The sequence below is a fragment of the Toxotes jaculatrix genome, chromosome 21 (assembly GCF_017976425.1).
Source record: "Toxotes jaculatrix isolate fToxJac2 chromosome 21, fToxJac2.pri, whole genome shotgun sequence".
Taxonomy (NCBI): Eukaryota; Metazoa; Chordata; class Actinopteri; family Toxotidae; genus Toxotes; species Toxotes jaculatrix.
In genome coordinates this window covers 8860164-8879075 of record NC_054414.1, presented here as the reverse complement: position 1 = coordinate 8879075, position 18912 = coordinate 8860164, and the positions used below count along the sequence as shown (strand labels likewise).

Genomic DNA, 18912 nt, shown 5'->3' with positions numbered 1-18912 from the left:
TTTTTAGTTAATGAAAAGATGAATTCTAACCTGAATCAACAGTCTGAGCCTGACACCAAACGTTTTTTTTTTCAGTCAACTTTAATATATTGGTCCTTAGAGAGTCACTATAACAGCCTTATATTCAGATTCTGCAGACTACTTCTCCATCAAACTTATTAGTATGTATTTCCCCCAGTCTCGTGGTCCTGTTAGTTACTGGTCATGCATACAAACACACACACACACACACGCGTATGCCACGTATGCCTGTTTAGTAGGCAAATAAAACACACTGTCTACCGTCACTATCGACTTGTAAACTACAGTAATATCCCATAGTTATGGAAAATAACGGCACGGATTCATTAATATTTGACAAATACCTTGTGCTATGAAAATTGACGAGATTCTTGATAAAGTATCCAAACGTCCTCAAAGCAAAGTCAAGTGGGGAAACCTCGCTTGTTGCCTCTTCACCTAACTCCGCCTATCTCCCCTATTGGTGGACAAAATGGAGACTTGGCCACCTATAATTAAGGACTATTGTGAAATGTGACACCCCACTGTCCTAGTTTTACAACCTCCATTTATGTATGGACGACCCACTGCACCCCCTGAACCTGGTGTGTGTGTGTGTATACCATGTAAGGATGTAGTTTATTCCCAGGGTGCTATGAAATTGCAGCAATCAATAACTTAACCTAATATCTGCCTGTGTGTTTGGAGACACAAGGTAACCATTGTCAATTTTTATTTCTGCATTAATTATTAAAATTAAAATTAAATTTTTTTATTTCAGCATTAAGGGCTAGATGGGGTTTAAAACCTTCTCTACACTGCCTGTAATAATATTAATAATTTAATTTTAAAAATGAATGCAATGACCCTGTGAAATTTTCCTAACTGCACCTTAATGTGAAGTACATGCACTTGTTTGTATGCAGGTGTACAGGAAGGAGAATGAGTAAATATTTTTATCTCTAAGGTGGAGTGGTACAAGTGGGCGGGACTGTGCAAGGTGACACAAACCCTGCCCTGTAAAAGCTTTCAGCACCAAAGAGAGGAGGCTGACACACCTGAAGTTACACTGAGACACAGGACAGGTTTTACTGTCAGTGTAAACACACACAGAGACACAGCTGGTAACATCAGGAATAAAGCATTGGAAGCCTAATAAGCCTCGGTAAGTCGATTCAACGTCCGTTTCCAATCATCCACCAGGGCTCGTAACACTTGAGACTTCTTAATTTTGAACTTTTTATTTCTATGTTTTTGTGGTGGTTATTAACATGGTCATGATGTGCTTTTTTTTTTCTTTTTTTTTGTTAATAATGAGACATTAATTCTTAGTGGGTGCTGATGTAGGAATTTACTGAATATTTTAAATGATATTTTCTCTGTTCACTCGAGTGTACACAAGTTGCCATGCTAATTTTAGACCCTACAATTTCTCTGACTTTTTTTAAAATATCACATCATGTATGACACCACACTTGTTTGGCACTGATTGTATGGAGGAATAAAACACAAACACACTCTGGTCGCGTATTTTTGGTGAAACCTTAAGGAGGTGTCGGTGATACTGGACGTTTGCTCTCTTGATACCAGTGATTCCAGTATTGATGATGACTGAGGAGCTGAGAGATTGATTGGTGAGATAGACTGTACTGTTGTCGGACTGGTTGGGCGGCTCTCTCACACAGCACAATCCCAGGGTACTGAAGCAGAGATAAGCATAGGCTGACGTAGACTGAAACAGGGGAAGGAAAAATTTGAATGAGAATGTGGCTTTCACAGGTACTGTCTACGACCTGTTAGTTTAGGGAAAGGCAGGCTAAAATTAAACTTCCTGTTTTGAAACAATACCATCAGTTCCAGATGAACCATCTACATCTCTGAGTGGATCAAAGGTTCTTGGACAACACCCTTTGTAGCTGCACCTAAAGTGTTTTCTGATCCTCTCTCTCCAGCTGTCTACTCATAGAGCACTGACACAGAGGACAAAGGATGACAAACATGTCACGATATCTTGTTAACGTGAGTCTCATCTCTATTATCTCAGAGACTGGGTGATATCCTAAGATGCGCTTTTACTCGCTTCCTCATCACGACTTGTCGCTCTCTGCTTGCAGCACCTGCTGACGTTCTCACTCCAGGACGGGGATGTGGAGAGTGTGGAGGAAGCCAAGTCACGTCTCTCCTTCCTGGCTCAGACCAAAAAGCTGTGGAGTCAACAGATGTACCTGGATGTTGGAGCACAGGCCATTCATCTCAGAGACATACAGAGCCAGGTGAGAACTGATGATATGGTGGTTAACAGGCAAGACCAAGGCAAGATTATTAGGAGACCTGCACTTCTCTGGGAGTTTGTTCCAGACAGGTGGAGCATAAAAACTGTACACTGATTCTCCATGTTTAGTTTTGACTCTGGCGACAGAAAGCAGACTTGTCCCAGGTGACCAGAGGGGCCCTGATGGCTCACAGTGTAGCAGCAGATCAGAAATGTATTTTGGCCCTAAACCATTCAGTGCTTTATAAACCAGCAGCGGTATATTTAAGTGAGTTATCTGACAGACAGGAAGCCAGTGTAAAGATCTGAGATCTGAAGTGATATGATCAACTTTCTTGGTCTCAGTGAGGACTCGAGCTGCAGCGGTCAGCTGATTCAGATCAGCAGTCAAGTCGACTGAAGATAAACAAATGGACAAGTTTTTCCAAATCCTGCTGAGACACAAGTCCTTTAGTCCTTGATATGTTCTTAAGGTGATAGTAGGCTTACTTTGTCTCAACTTGGCTGTTAAAGTTTGAGTTCATGACTACACCAACATTTCTGGCTTGGTTTGTGGTTTTTAACTTTACAGACTAAAGCTGAGCGCTGACTTTTAGTCTTTAGTGTTCCTTGTCTCACAGGCCTGAGAGAAGAGACGTGTTGACAATTTGAAAAAGATCTGAGGCCAGGCAGTTAGAAACTTTTATGAAAAAGTCTGTTGGCACAATATTTTCTGGCAGAATGTTTTTACTGGTTCATAGGATTAAATTGAATTGAATCGATTTGAAGTGGACACAGGGGGCAACGTACATCCTGTATCTGATATGGAGGCACTGACTGCTTGCCTTATTTTCTGAAATTTGCCAGTGAAGAAGGAGGCAGATTCATTGCAGGGTCTGTCTTGGCCTGTCTTGCATTTCTCAGTTCCAAATTATAAAAGCAAGGCCACATAAAGATTTGTTTTTCCACCACCTGTGTTCAGCTTTTAAACATTCTCTTTTTTCTATTCAGACCAGCGTGGCATTTCTCCATGGAGATCTTTTCTTACCAGAGACCGCCCTCCCCTTTGTGGGTGCAATGGCATCAATAACATTTGTAATTTTAGAATTGAAATGATCAACAAGCACATTGACTGAGACACGAGAGGGAGGGTGTGGGAGAGAAAGCCTGAATCAATACTTCACTGGCATTCTCAGTGAAATATAGTTTTGTGACTACCTCTTTTTTTTGTGTTTCAGTAACATAAAATAAATGTTGTTCTTTGTAATAAAATCACTGATTAGAAATGTTATCCCTGCCAAAGAACTGATGTTTTATAAAACTAGATTTAATGTGACAGGACCTGTAAGTTGTGAGTGATTGAATGGATGAAGATGAGATTTATACTTTGACTGAGAAATTCCATCCATATTTCCTTGTGTAATAACCCTAAGTTTGATCTACTCCTGCAGGATGAGCTGGAGAAGTACTCCTTCAAATCCATCTTCCGGTGTGATGCCATTAACACAGAAAAATACTTCCCATCCCTCCTTATGTTGATCTGCCAAGGTGAAGATCATAAGAAGCCTGACATTCTCTTCTTCAACTGTGAGACTGTGAAGGTGAGTAATAACACCAGAGCGGCTTCCCAGTGCTTCCTGTCTGACTCAGTGTGTCAGTTTGAATCATCAGTGCTGTTCAGGTTTTACAAGTGATGCCACTTCCAGACTCTTATTCTTGCAGGCAGAAGAAATCTGTGACAACATCGCACACGCTGTTTCAGGTTCCTCCACCAGGAGTAAGGGGCTCCCTGATGCCATCAGGTACATCCTACATCAAAATGGGACTCATGAACACTTCTAAACTAAAAAAAAAAAAAAAAAAAAAACCTTATTTGATGTGAAATTTGAGCTTTTAAGTGCCCATTTCCATGTTTTATCATGGTTTTAATGGAGGAAAGTGTGCATTCTTGTTGCATCAGACACAGTCAAACAAAAGATACAGATACAGATAATGCACGATAATTTAGACCCACCTCCCATTAAACTGTTTGCTTTCTCCCTTTTTTGCTTCCATTATGTCTCGTTTTCCACTGAATCAAAGCGGTCTGGTGTCACCATCCACCTGTTTGAGAAAGAGAGGGAGTGAGCGACAGAGAGGACAGTGTAAACAGCTGACATAGAGAGAGTGGGAGAGAGAGAGAGAGAGAGAGAGGGAGACTCGTTTTACCGGTTTCTACATAACTTAAGAAGGTGTGACAAAGATAACAAGGCCATTGTGACAGAGAGCAGGGAGACAGAGCAGGTGGAGGGATGACGGCAGCAGAGTGCTGACTGGAAGCCTGAACGGATTACCTGCTTTAAAAAATTTCTCTTTGAAGGACGTGTGAAGGACAGACACATGTGGTAAGACAGACAGATAGACAGACAGACAACTGGATTTTTCTGTTTAGTTACTGATTCAGTAACACAAAGGGAAAAGTTTGACTTAGCGCTCCGAGGCATTTCCACGTAGCTTATGCGTGTGCAAGAGAAGACAAACACACAGAGATACACGTCCCCGTCTTTTGCATTTAAAACGGGCTTGTTGCTTGGTGATTTGTTTAAGGGAGAATTTAGACTGAGGCATAGTGTTGTGCACAACATCAGGCATAGCCATGAGTAAGCATAGTCATACTGTTTACTGTTCCTTCATGGTGGAATAAGGGCTGCGGGACGGCATTTCAGAGACACCACTTTATATCTGCGCTGTCTCGCTGATGTCCTCCTGTTGTAGCTAGTGTCTGAGGCTTCGTCCATTTGAGGCTCTCAGAATGAGGATGGGCCTTGTCTGACAGTTGAAATGTGTGTTTCTGACAGTGTGTTTGACCTCCTTGAGCACTCACTGAAGGGTGTTTCCTGTGATGGTGCTGAGCAAGTGGTTGCTGCCATCATCAGAGAGAAGGGTGCAGTGTCATGGGAGTGTAGCAGGGGTTGAAACTCTCCTCTTGTCTTTCAGGCCTCAGAGTGGAGGAGACATGATCAGCCCCTACGAAATCCCAAGTCCCCCCATAGCACACGCTCCAAATCCCCCACCGCCAAACCCTCCACCTTACCCTGGACCCAGAGGTAAGAAAATAAGACACAAATGTCTGTGTATGGCAGTAAAGTTCTTCGCTGTGAATGTTTGTTGAGATTTGACACGATGGGAAGGTAAGAAGAAGAAGAAGGAAAGAAGAGAGCTGAAACACAGTCAGAGGTATTTAAGGTAAAAGGCTCAGGAGCACAGAGATTGCTTTGTGTGTTTGTGTTCATCGGGGGTGGGGGTGGGGGTTCAGGGGTAAAAAGGGGGCAGGAATTCCAAATGCAGCAAACACTAGAGCCATGACTGAAAATGGATGAGCTGAATCTTCTCCTCTCCTCTCCAGCAGCAAATGCTGTGAATGGCGGGCCTGACATCTCTTTTCTTGGAGCAGAGAGAGAAGTGGTAGGCCACCTCCTCACCTTTGTGTCTTTTCAGCCATCTCTGCGTCTCCATTTCATACCTGAACACCGTAACAAACTGGCTCTCCCTTCCTCAGGGGATCCTCAATCACTGTTTCGACGACATTGAGAACTTCATGGCCAAGCTGCAGCAGACGGCAGAGGCTGCGACGGTGCTGAGCCAGAGGAAGAAGAAAAAGAAGAAAAGTAAAAAGCAAAGTGCTGAAGGTAAAAAAAAAATAAATAAAAAATTAGATAGATTTTTGCAGATGATATTCACATAAATAGAATTTTCAAAGTGAACTAACACAACTTCTGGTCGTGTTAAACCTTTTGTATTTTGTGTATCTCCTATTCTGAACAACAGAGGATTTACTCACTGCGAAGGCTCGTCCCCCACCAGAGGAGGAATTCATTGATATCTTCCAGAAATTCAAATATTGCTTCTGCCTGCTGGTGTGTATTCAGTCAGGTCACACGTTCTTTTTGGTTTTTTTTTTGTTTTTTTTTATTCTCACTGCGCCACACTGTATTAAATTCCTCTGTTTATTTCTTCACAGGCCCGTCTGAAATCAATCATCTCTAATCCTTCATCAGAAGAGCTCGTTCACCACATATTCAAACCTTTGGATATGGTGAGTGAGTGCCATAACCTCTACGTCCCCACCAGCAGGGCTTGTGAGGACAACACCTGTTGTTGCTATTGCTGTAAACATGATGTCTTGTCTATTATAGCAGCATAGACAAAAAAAAAAAAAAAAAAAAGAAAGAAGCATGGGGCAGGACGTGATGATCATAAAATAAATCTAGCATCCACGTGTCTCGTGATGACACATCATGTACTCTATGTTATTGGACAGCATAAAAAAAACTGTAAGCATGTGTCATGTCAAAATAATGGAAAAGGCAGTGTAGTATTTACACAGGGTTGTTCAGTGTGTGATCGCCTAATTGAAACTCCAAACACTTGATATATGCACAGCATTTGTGCGATCTTGTTTGCGTGGCGGTATCTGTATGCAGGGATGGGTTCTTGGTGCATACTTCTGAAACATTTGGTTCAGATTTGAACTGGACCCTCTTGCCAGTCAGGTCACGTTGCTGTCCCCTGACTGCTGCTTTGAATTACCGTGTTTTCAAGTGTTCCTTTCTGACTCTCCCGAAAAAGAAGTGCCGCTAATATTGAAACTTAAACAAACTTAACAAAATATTTGCTCTTATAACATTTACCTACTTTTTTTTTTCACTTTTCAAGGAATTTCCAAATCCACAGGCCTTTCATTAAAGCCACAGCAAGTACAGATGAAAGAATTAAATTCAAGTATATGGAGTATTTAACTCATTTCAAATAAAAGTGCATCAGAAGACATGGAATTTCAGGTGTGCCTCAGCCTATGTTTTATATAACTTCAATGGTCTTTGCCCTGGTTTTTCCATTCAGGTATGAATCAGACCAAAGAGATTCAAAGAGTGGACAGGGTGTGTTTGATTTGTGTACACTGGCACACCTGGATGAAAACACAGAGCCTCATACCTCTGGAACTGTGTCTGTCTTTTCTTCTGCTGTGCGTGCTTGTGTTGTTTGTGCATGTAGATGTGTCCATTAGGCTTTTGTCTCTCTGTGCTTTGCCTGTCAGAACAGAAGAAGAAAAAAAAAGTTGCCTTTAAAAGTGTGTAGCAGTGTACAGACTTCAAATCAGCATGGAAAATAACTTCACTTTGTCTAACTCACCGGCTACAGTTAGATGCTGAGTATCAGTATCAGCCTGATATTGCAGACTGAGGGCATTAACATAGGTGTTGTCTCATCCGGGTGGAAACAGATGGTGAAAACTACAGGAGGACCAGCTCTCGGAGCCTCAGTGTCCAGCCCCGCCCTGACCAACTCCGCTGTTTCCCTGCTACAAGACAACCTGAATGAGGAGGAGAGGCAGCTGTGGACGTCTCTGGGTCCTAACTGGACACTCCCTCGGTTGGTATCAACAATCAGTTAACTTTGTCTGGTTTCTCCTGAGATTATTCATTGCACCTCTCTCTTGGAGATTAAAGCTAACATTTTATGGTGTAATTAACTAGCCTAATTTTCTTTACCAACACATGGAGCTTAAGAAAGTATATTATCGAATATATATAAGTATTGGATGTTCAATCATGTCTCATCTGATGGAGATCCTTCACTGACTGCAGCTGCGTTTTGCTTTTAAAGAACTGCTCAATACCTTAAAGGTTTAATGGGGAATTTTAGTGTAGTAAGTATTTAAGGACAGTTTCGGTGCAATGAGGACCAATGCGGTGTCTCTCTGTGCTCTCTCAGCTCTCAGCTCAGAGGGCCTGTAGCTCCGTACAGCCCCGTGTTCTTGGACGGTTGGAAGCCAGAAGCCTTGAGGGCAGACGGGCAGGTTTGGGAGGATCCGGTCGAGTCACAGCACAAACATGAAGCCCTCCGAGTAAAACAAGAGGTATGGAATACCTGCGCATGAGATGGGCAAGACACTTGCTCCATTGTGTGTCAAAAGAGAAGAGCAGTCAAAACACAAGTGTGTAAAAATCCAACACACATAAATATCAAGTGCAGTGAGCACCAGAGCTGCACTCTCCTTTAGAGCTTCATCAGTTCTCTTACACAAGTACTTAAAATTGCGGTGTAGTGGAGAGTGGATGTTTCTTCAGCGTGGAAGTTCTCTGAAGTGTTATAACAAGGTTGGAAATTTGCCATAGCAACATTTTCCCTTGCAATTTAGTTTGTTTGGGAAACTAGTGGAAGTTATTGTTGCTCACATCATTGCAAAGTTAGCACTGTTTGATATTTAGCTACAGAAATTTTGGACTGGAGGCGAGTTTTTTTTAATGGTTTAAAAACTGGTTTAAATTGATTTACTCTTCAAATGCAAACTTGCTGAACCCTGATGAAAAACAGCCCATCCAGCCATCATGTCACTGCCTCCAAGTTTTGTTCTTCTTTGATCAAGTAATACATCTGTTTTTGTACTTGCATTGGCTATAAACCATTATTTTAAGGCTACATGAAATCCTCTTTGAAAAAGGTGTTTAGCTGATGAGTACACTTGCCGTCCAAGCTACAGATGAGGAGGATAATTTACTTTTTACTCTTCACTCTCTTTGCTAGTTGCCTAATTTTTCTTGTGAAAGCTCAGCTCAGAAAAGAGGAAACTGCCAAAGCTCTTGCCGTACTTTTCTGAGTCTTTTATTTTGTCAACCACCCCCACTCTCTCTGTATGTTGACCCCTTATTCTCTCCACTTGTTTATGCCTGTGTGTGTGTGTATGCCATATATTCATGAATGTCCATTTCACCCACAGCAGCAACAGCCTCCTCAGCCAGTCAGCCCTCCCAACGACCAAGTCAGCAGTGAAACGTAGGTCGTCTTTAAGCAACAAATCCATCAGCGGATCTTATTTACCTCGACTGCACGATAACAGCATCTGTCTCCTTTTTCCTCTCAGAGATGGCAACACACTCCCACCAGAACCTGAAAGACTCTACAGCTGCAGTTACGACTTCATTGCCAGGAACAGCAGCGAGCTTTCAGTGCAGCAGGGGGAGACACTTGAGGTAATTAAAGTCAAGTAATTCCTGAACAGTCACACAGTAAAATGTGTTCATGGTGCATTCATGGAATCCATCATGAAGCTTCTATTTTTTTTCAATTGTGATTAATTATATAATTCTATACGTTGCAAAATGATTTTACTGTGTGTTGTACAGTTATTAAAAACAAACTGTAGACAAGTGTGTATTCTGAAAACAGTGGCATCCTGTGAATAATTGCTGATAACCTGCAGCTGCTGATCCACCCAGCAGTTCACTGACTGACAGCAGCTCCTCTGTTTGACAGGTGATTGAATCATCCAAACGCTGGTGGAAGTGTCGTAATCGGTTCAACCAGATCGGCTTTGTCCCCTTCAACATCCTGGAACCCATAGCTCACATAGACAGCCCCGTCACCAACAAACCCCCCAGTGTAAGAAACAAACACACCCACGCACACATGCATGCATACATGAACCTCACGAGCACACAGGTATGCTCTCACCTGTGCATACCCGAGTGAATTCCAGCATTGAAGTCTCTCTGCTCCGCATTCCTGCAGGCTCCCGCTCCGCCTCCCCTCGCCAAGACTTTCTCTGCAGTCCCGCCCAGCCCTCCTTCTCTGCCCCAGGCCCCCACCCACTCCCCACAGCGTCCACGAAGCTTACCTGCATATAATCAACCAGCTGCAGAGGACACAGATAAAGGTACCAAAGTATATGTGGTTTGTGTAGGAGTCATGGGTGCGTTACATGAGTACTGTGATAAGGGGGGTTGAAGATGAATACAGGGAGCTACTTATGTCTTATGGTCTCTGGCACAGTTACTGTGTATGTGTGAGTGTTGTTTAAAAAAATAGTACAAGTAAAAATAAAATCTGGTAGTCTGACATGAATATTACTCCCAAAATGAAAAACATAAAATCAGTTATGGAAGTTATGTTTTAATTTGAGCAGGAAAGGCTGAAATGTCGCCCTCATTTCTATCACCACCAATCTTTTCAGTCATGTTGGTGAATGACGAGCTGCTCCAGAGACTGACCAATGGAAAGGCCAATCTGAACAAACCTCTGGTCATCCCTCGCTCCTCAGAGACCTCTGTCCCGCTGGACTACCACTCTCCTCCAGAGGAAGTGGCTGAGTGGCTCAGAGGGAAAGGCTTCAGTGAACCGTGAGTGGATCTAAGCGACTGACTACAGACCAGATTAACCACATACTGCATTTACTCTGGAGTGCTGCCCGCATGCTAGTGTTTATTCATTAAGGGGTCGAGACAAGTGGCCTTCCCGTGACACTAATTATAGCGTGTGGGAGGATTTCCTACACAGAGCTTATATAAAAGTCTGCACTGTAGCAGCTCCAGCAGAGAGTTTGTGGTCTGAGGTCATCTGTGTGTGTTGTGTCCCCCAGGACGGTGTCGTGTTTGGGAGTGCTGACAGGTGCCCAGCTCTTCTCCCTCAACAAGGACGAGCTACGAGCTGTGATTCCAGATGAGGGCGCCAGAGTCTACAGTCAGCTGACGGTGCAGAAAGCCCTGTTGGAGGTAAATTCAAGGGAAAGTGAGGTTTCTTTCATCTGGGGCCTTATCTCCCTTCATTTTTTTTTAAATCAAAGTTTATCAGTGACAAAACTATTTGAGTAAACAAAAACCAGGCTGAACAGTCAACAAGCAAGTCACGCAAGTGACAAGCAAGTATGTACCACTCAGTAAAATGTTTTGAAAATGTGTTCTGAAAATGACTAATTATGGTTATATGCTTGTAAAACCAGAACCAGGTAGTTTTATCCTGCCATTACTACATTGTGTGAACTAAACAGCTGAGGCATAAATTGGCAAACACCAAGGTCTCTATCCACACTACACATTAATACCTTTGACCTCTGTGGCACAGAGACTTTTTAAATCTCTGAATCAATCAGTTTTTTCCACAGCAGGCTTGGTGAATAAAAACAATGACCCCTCTATCTTCATCTGTCTTGATTTGCTTCTTCTTATTTTTAAACCACAGGATGCTAGAAGGGCCACAGAGCTGGAGGCCGTCATGGAGAAACAGAAGATGAAGGTCGATCTGAAACTGGAGAGCAGCACATTGTGAGCAGCTGGGGTCAACGTCACAAAGAGTTTCAGATGAAGGGTTTAACTGTCGCAGCCGTCGCCTGCAAGTGAACTCATGAATTGTTAATTACAGTATATTCACCAGAGAACATGTGACAGTGACTTCAACCATCAAAAACTGTCTATGAAAAGTATCGTGCTCATTCTGACATAATTATTTCAAGCGTTTAATGCAAGCAGGTGCTGTGCAAACTGAATATTTTAACATTCAAATACACCATTTGTAAATTATGTTGTTTGTTTTAATGTGAATAGTTTTCTTCCCTAATATCTGTCTAGCAGTAAAAGGACTAACTTAAATGAAATGTATTTATCGCTGTAAAATCCGTGTCTACTAACTCAATCATGACAAACATGGCTTTACACAATAAAAATTAAAATGGTGGGATTTTTTTTTTAATTGAGACTGAAAGAAAGATTTCCAGCAGAACATAAACAGATATGACTCCACACATTAGGTAAAGCAATGCATCCTTTAAAATCTGTTTGCATTTAAGTATAAATCTACTCACAGAGGAATCTGTCCAAATTGGGCCAAAATGTCAGTTTGACTCGACACATAAAAGTGTGTACACATTCAGCACTGAATTTCAAATGGATAGTTTCTGAAACTACTGCTTCACGTGCTGACACTAACTTTGAAGTTACCATTTATTTTCATTATTTAAATAATAAAAGAAATCAAGATAGAGCAAATTATAAAACAAGACACCTTCCACCAAAACTAACTCAAAACAAGAACTGACTTATACTGGCCAACCTCTCAACTGAACAGATTCCCTTCACTACTGGCAGTATGAAATAAAATCTGATTACTTAAGAAAACAAAAGGAAAAAAAAAGAAAAAAGTGGACAAGGAGAGACATAAGGTTGATACCAATACTAGCAACTTTAAAACCTATGGATTTGGAATTGTGTTCCTATAGCTTTAACTGGGCATCAGCAAACTAAGTACTGGAGACAAATAAGTGGGCAAACATTCAAGAACTGCACTCAAGCTGAGGAAGATTTAAAAAAAAAAAGAAATTCTTGATAGGACAAGTCTCCTCAGACAATCATTAGGCCCAAAACATATTTACAGACAGATTCTGTATCAAAAGACCATCGGTCAACAATAAAAGAGTATGGATAAGTTCTGTTTTATGCTTTAGTTCAGCAGATCATCATGATATCTGCTGAAATCACGATAGGGTAGTTTATAGCAAGACGTGGGATGTGTTGGACAGACAGCCACCAAATTACAGATGTGGGTATTACAATACACTCCACTACTGATCAATAACTAATCCCGCCATCCAAATTCAATCTGATATATCTGGATGCTTAGATAAGTGACTCCATACAATATTTCAGGTATGTGTACCCTCTGGGTCGGCTGCATTAAATGTTAAAGCAAAGAAAGGAGGCAGGCGGGAGAACAAAGGGCTCAAGGCAAGGACTGTGTGTAACATCAGGTTACTGGAAACAGACAGACAGGTGAGAGAGACAGGAGGAGATTGTGTGTCGGTGGTGGATGGAGTTTGGTCTTCAGAGGTCCCCCATGTCCCGGTCATCTGCCCGGCGGGAGTCTGACCTGCCGTTCATGCCGTCCCTCCTGTCTCGCTCCCGTGACCTGTCTCTGGACGCGCGTTCTCGGTCCCTGGACGACCTGGGTGACGAGACCGTGGCGAAAAGTAGAAAATCGAAGTGCATCTCCTAACAGTCAAATTCTAAGCTCTAAATGGATGAAGATCCTCATCAGCCTGAAGGGGTTTGTTCCAGATTCATGACCAGATAAGTGTTCCATACTCTGCTGGTAGCCGAGGACCAAGCAGATTAATACATTCACAAGCTTCTGTCAAAAAATTAGCCTAGTCTAAGTCACAGTATCACTATCTATTTTGATATTGATGGCTGAGTGATCAATCAGTTTGTTATTCAGTTATTTAAAACCATACATCAACATTTTTTGTCGTTTTAACTAAAATCAAATACATATTCTCCACCTTTCAGGGTCTGAACAGAAATAAATAAACCTAAGCAGTGTGACAGATTTTCTACTTTGTTCTTACAAATAAGAAAAAGAAGCATAATCTGAAAAAAGCTGCAGCAGTGAAACCAAAAGCAAACAAAGGGCTTGGCTGGAACATTTATCTGAAATGTTTATATTTCTTATCACGGTCTTAATGGCAGGCTTTCCTGCATAACGTAGCCAAGTTTCCAACTACTGTGTTGTAATCAGGGGAGTGCTATCTATATCAGTTAACTGAAACAGTAATTTAACATTTACCTATATGGTGCCCTTAACAGCCGAATCTTTTGATGCTCCACATTTATAGAGTGGACTTTGAGCCTGATCTAAGCTCTAATATCACTGCAATTCTATCGAGGTGTGGGTAAGGTAAGCACCGCGAATAACACGAAGTACCACAGACATGCAGAGCCACATGTATCTTCTATAATGTTTTAACATAGGCAATAACAGTTTAATAGACTTACAGTTTGCTTATTACTGGTAAAAAATAAAATAAAATATAACAAAAACAACATCTAATTCCTGACAAGTGCGTTGGAGCTGTTACTTGGAAGTTAAATTCTGTGGGGGCTTGGTGAGAACTGTGTAAGCTTTGTTGTGTATTTACTTGTGTCTGGAGCTCTGCTCGTGGCTGTGACGGTGGCCTCGGCTGCGGGAGCGGGATCGGCTGCGATGCCGCCTCCTCCTGTCCCTGGAGCGTGAGCGTGAGCGGCGCCTGTCTCTGTCTCGTGACGAGGAGCGCGAGCGCCTCCTTCTGCGATCACGAGAACGGGACCTGATGCGAACGACAGATAACGTGGAAGTCAGAATTTACCGCAGTTACGTCTGATTTAAAATGTAGGCAGGTGGATATTGAAACGTTCTTACCTTCTATGCTCTCTGCTGCGTGATCTGGTCCTATATGGCAAGTGGATGACAAAACAGTAAGTTCGAACAGTAAAACATCCATTTCATAGTACAAATGAACCATGAATGTCATCAGGATTTTAAATTTTAAATGCACCCACCTCCTCCTCATCCTTTCCTCTTTCTCCCTCTCTTCTCGTCTCTTTAAGCGCTCCTGGTTCCTCTTCTCCTGCTTGTCGACCACGGTTTTCTGATCAAAATAAAATCACAATACGCAATTAGAGGTGACATCAACAAACCTATGGACTCTTTCATTCATCCATGTAATCTAATAATCACTCCCAGATATACTTGTAATTTATTTTTGTACTAAGGGGTTTACATGGTCAGAAAGGCTGATGTGTACCTTTAGCTGGTCCAGTTTCTCTCTTATCTGGATGAAGCCCAGGTGAAGCTTCCCACCAAAATGGTCGGCCAAACGACGGTCGTTGTCATGGAGACCCAGGTAAGCAGAGCATACCTCACACACCCGAAGCTTCTGCTGCTGGAAGCTGGAGGCTGGCATCGAGTTTCTGTACTCTTCCTGAGGAGACACATACAGACAAGAGAGGCGTTGAGGGATCAGAAGACAAAAGTACTAATACAAGAAAAGTGCAACACTGAAGGACTTCCCGAGTACTCCTTCCTTCCTCACCTCTGCATCCTTCTTCCTGGTGCGGACCTTCTCCACTTCCTGCAGGACCTTCTGTGCCTCATCCACGTTTCCCTCAGCTCCCAGCTGCTCAGCCTTGGCCAGTAACTTTCCTATTTCTTCATTCAGCTCATGAACCTTCTCTGCCTACAACACAGCCCAGAACAACACAGTTTACATCTGCACATGTCCAGCATAAAAAAATAAAAAAATAAATAAAATAAAATACCATAGCGAATTGGATGGTGCATAAAAAAAGTTAAAGACTCAAAACTATGAATGCAATTCACGGGTTTCAGAATGTGTTTTTTCAAAAATGTGTTTGCTCACCTTTGCTGCCACCTCAGCACTTATCTCTTCTTGGGTCTCAGCCAGGCGCTTCTTGGCTAGCTCTGTCCTCCGGTCACAGTCGGCAATGAATGACTCCAGGTGATCCACCGCCTTTCAGAGTGAGAAAATTTGTTAACAGACAAAGAGACTCAGACAGGAAGGCAGTGCTGATTCTTACTTTATAACGTGACCAGCTTTGACTCACAGAAAATGCTGACAACTCTGCATACACATGATATATGTGTATGGAAATTTTGTGAGCTCGTTAACTTGTGATGGAAGAAGTTTTAGGGAGACCCAGATGTGTTATGCAGAAGCATCTATAAAAGCTTGACCAAGGAGAATAGAGATAAGCGAAGTTAACAGTGTGTAATGCCACCCAGCTCTGAAGGCCATCTTCCTTGTAGGGTGTATTTATACCCATACAAAACTTATTATTATTATTTTTTAGTATTATTTATACTTACATCGAGCTCAAAGAACAGATCTCTCTCCTTGGAGGCAATTTCATAATCTGCTCGAAGTGCCAGGTCATGGATCTTCGTGCACTCTCCCAGGTCCATACGCTATCAAACCAAAACACAAGCAGACATGAGTCAAAACTGCACAAACTCAAATATAAATGAGTGATGTTGTATAGTTTACAATAACTTATGGTTAGATTCTTCTTTTTCTTCTTCTTTTAAGTATTTTACTGACAAGAAAACTGATATCCTGTGAAGAATCAAATGTGTTTTTGAAGTGTTCAATACCTTTCAGCAGCTTAAAATAGATACTGGTATAGTTGGTATATTTGGGTGCTATGACAAAATGAAGCTCACTCACAGTTCCAGACAGGATGTCATGTGGACAGCAGTTGAGAAGATGACTTTTGCAGACTCGCTCGTCCGTGAACTTGACCCTCTGCCGTGTCTCATCCCCTGAAACAATCCAAAAAACAACCAGTGAGAAGGACCTCACATACTTGATAGCAGGTGCGAGGTATCCAGTGCTTTAATATATATTATTGTAACTGCACTAAAATAACTGAACAGATATGTATCACTATAACTGCATTCAAAGATGCCCATGAGAAAACCAGTTCTCGTATTTGTGTCAAAAGGTTCGATATATTTTATTTGTGTAACATTATATTTACCAGTGATAAACAAACTGTAAGTCCACTAGTCTATGTTTACTTATGTGTAAGCATCGTAGAAGTTACATGTGGCTCTGTGTGTATGTGGTTATGTGTTATTCTTGGTGCTTACCTTACCCAAACCTCAATAAAAATTCAGTAATATTAGAGCCTCAACTTAATTTAAATTGTGATCAGGCTCAAAGTCCACTCTGTAAATGTGGAGCATCACAGGATAAGGCCAGGAACGGCACAAGACTGGTAAATGTTAAATAATTGTTTCATTCAACTGATATGGATAGCACTCCCTTGGTTACAACACATTAGTTACAAATTTGACTACAGTATGCAGGAAAGCCTGCCAATAAGACTGTGATAAGAAATATAAACATTTCAGACAAATGTTCCAGCCAAGCCCTTTACAAATATAACACAATGAAAACAAAAATACAAAAGAAATCCAAGGAAAAAAATTTAGTGTATACACACTGCGATCTGCACCACATACTGTACCCTTCTGCATCTTCAAGACCTCAGCTGCAGAATTTTAAACCCGTTGTAGAAAAGTATAAATGGGAACAGTTTTCTTGCCCATACCTGTAGTAAGAAGTTGGGAGTCATACACAAGTCAGATTGTAAATTATGTGTGCAAAGTTTTTGTTTCGACTGATTGCTAAAATTGCCTTCTGAAAACAGACGTCTAATGGAAAACTGAGAACTGCTCGTTTGGATTCAGCGCGACCAGACGTCTTAGCTCAGGCTGCAAAATAGTACTCCAAATTGTAATTCTAGTGCCACTGAAGATATACCCATTTGTGTGATTAAAAAAAAGGCTACAGTAACTTCCGGAAGGCAAACAAATTGTTTGGATATTCATCATAACAGCTTTAAAAATTATGTGTGACTCACGGCTCGATGAACATGAGGCTTTTCTGCAACTCCTTTGCAGATTGATGTAGGCTGGCAAAGATACACTGAACCTTAATGAATAAAATAAAGGGGCCACAATTGTTCAGTTTGTATGCAACAAATGTATGGGAAGAATTTGATATCAATCTCATCACACATACACCCACAAACTCACAACACAAAGTCACTATTACTGCACAGCAATAAGCTGTCATTTTCTGCCAATGACGATCAGACTTGACAGCTGATTTACCTTTTAATGTTTGCGTCCAAATGGCTGAAAGCTATTAAAATTGTATTTTAACACATCAAAGCACCCATAAAAGAAACTGGCAGTTATGAACAGATTAACAGTATTCATTTATTTTTAAATGGTTTGCATCTTGCAAGTCATACCATTATTATTATTTGTTGCAGAGTCCTTAAAGTTAACATACTTAAAGTTGTTAAGAAAAACCAAGCAAAATTTCAAGATATGCTTACCTTACTTGAGTATTTCTATTTACAGTTAATTTACTTCTATTCTGCTGAATTTCAGGCCCTACTTTTAATTGACAGCTGCAGTTACACCATTCTTACATGATTATGAGTGTTAGTACAAACCATTCGTCGTCATATCCTACTTGAGATCAGCCCCACCTTAAACAAGCAAGATTAAAATTCTGCTTCCACGATAATGAATTCTTACAGGTGATTCAATATTATAATGCTGCACTAACAGGGGCCACTGTGCTGCGTAAAACAGATTTTTACTTTTGCCACTTCAAATAAATTTTGATGATTAGAACTATGGAGTATAACTTGAATAAAATTATCAATGAAGGACTTGAGTAATTGTACCCTGCTATGTTTAACTTTAATGAATCTGAGTACTTCTTTCTCCTCTGTTACGCTATGTGGTTTGAATAAATACTATCACATTACGACATTTCTAGTCGTTAAGTTTCTCAGTTAAATAAGCCGATTCATTTTGCGTAATTATTAAACCTGTCAAATGTGTAACAACCATAAATACTATGAATGTAACGGAGTAGAGTTAACGTTAACCGCTGTATCCATAAATTGTTGTACATTGTCCTGCGCTAAGTAACATAGCGCCAGGCTAATGGATAACTTCACAATAAACATTAGCCTTAGCTAACTTAGCCACAAGCTAGGAATTTGGTTGACGTTAAAAGCGGTAAAAACGAAAGTAAAACGTCTTTAAATTAAAATTTGCCACAGTGGATGCAAACATTAAATCCCAACATTAACCCATAAAGGCTTCTTAAGCCTTACGTTACAGTATTTTACACAGCCCTCTGCAGTACATCCATTCATGCAGGTCTGTCCATCACACGCCAACACCAGCCAGCCTCAGCAGTGGCTCCATCTTGGCTAGCTAGCTCAGCTAGCATGCTACGGCAACTCACCATCCCTCGCTGTTCCCATTAGCTGGTCGAGCAGAGCTCTCATTTGAGCTTGGGCAGACATTTGTGGGTCTTCCGTCGATAGCACTATATAAAACGCAGGCAACCAAAAGCAGCTCCTCAATATTGTTGTTAGGTTATATGGTAATTTATTCGTCCAAGCATCACCTCTCGCAGCTTTTCTCTATTTCGTGGACTCGCCAGTTTCCGGTTTATATTAGGGAAGTGACGACAGAACTCG

General features: G+C 41.4%; 2 protein-coding genes across 6 annotated transcripts; one reads left to right on the top strand and one right to left on the bottom strand.

Annotated features, from left to right (window-relative positions):
* Positions 1-1042: 1042 nt before the first annotated feature.
* LOC121201022 (epidermal growth factor receptor kinase substrate 8-like protein 1) lies at positions 1043-11729 on the top strand. 2 transcript variants are annotated; one of them, XM_041066623.1, is made up of 19 exons: positions 1043-1165; positions 1953-2019; positions 2115-2273; positions 3703-3852; positions 3974-4053; positions 5228-5337; positions 5640-5695; positions 5790-5919; positions 6059-6147; positions 6252-6326; positions 7515-7663; positions 8006-8150; positions 9012-9067; positions 9156-9264; positions 9548-9673; positions 9803-9947; positions 10245-10410; positions 10650-10782; positions 11249-11729. In XM_041066623.1, exons 2-19 carry the CDS (start codon positions 1990-1992, stop codon positions 11333-11335), a joined length of 1995 nt encoding a protein of 664 aa, XP_040922557.1. In that variant the 5' UTR covers positions 1043-1165; positions 1953-1989; the 3' UTR covers positions 11336-11729. The 2 variants fall into 2 exon arrangements, with proteins under 2 accessions (XP_040922557.1, XP_040922556.1); XM_041066622.1 differs by having other exon boundaries at positions 5637-5695.
* Positions 11730-18891, bottom strand: luc7l (LUC7-like (S. cerevisiae)). Of its 4 annotated transcripts, none has more exons than XM_041066625.1 (12): positions 18675-18745; positions 17263-17333; positions 16843-16950; positions 16062-16156; positions 15704-15802; positions 15237-15347; positions 14910-15053; positions 14622-14798; positions 14377-14465; positions 14237-14266; positions 13977-14144; positions 11730-13003 (listed from the first exon to the last, which is right to left on the bottom strand). In XM_041066625.1, the coding sequence occupies exons 3-12, from the start codon at positions 16874-16876 to the stop codon at positions 12883-12885; spliced, it is 1068 nt and encodes a 355-aa protein (XP_040922559.1). In that variant the 5' UTR covers positions 16877-16950; positions 17263-17333; positions 18675-18745; the 3' UTR covers positions 11730-12882. The 4 variants fall into 4 exon arrangements, with proteins under 4 accessions (XP_040922559.1, XP_040922560.1, XP_040922561.1 ...); XM_041066626.1 differs by having other exon boundaries at positions 16867-16950; XM_041066627.1 differs by lacking the exon at positions 16843-16950 and having other exon boundaries at positions 18675-18808.
* Between the last annotated feature and the right edge of the window lie 21 nt (positions 18892-18912).

Excerpts from the sequence above, each read along its gene's own strand:
- LOC121201022 (XM_041066622.1), top strand. The coding sequence starts at position 1,990 with ATGACAAACATGTCACGATATCTTGTTAAC. Across the intron at positions 6,148-6,251 it reads AATATTGCTTCTGCCTGCTG|GCCCGTCTGAAATCAATCAT; the intron begins GTGTGTATTCAG and ends ATTTCTTCACAG. Across the intron at positions 9,068-9,155 it reads GACCAAGTCAGCAGTGAAAC|AGATGGCAACACACTCCCAC; the intron begins GTAGGTCGTCTT and ends TTTTCCTCTCAG.
- luc7l (XM_041066624.1), bottom strand. The coding sequence starts at position 18,735 with ATGTCTGCCCAAGCTCAAATGAGAGCTCTGCTCGACCAGCTAATGGGA. Across the intron at positions 16,157-18,674 it reads AATGGGAACAGCGAGGGATG|GGGATGAGACACGGCAGAGG; the intron begins GTGAGTTGCCGT and ends GGATTGTTTCAG. Across the intron at positions 14,799-14,909 it reads CCAGGAAGAAGGATGCAGAG|GAAGAGTACAGAAACTCGAT; the intron begins GTGAGGAAGGAA and ends GTGTCTCCTCAG.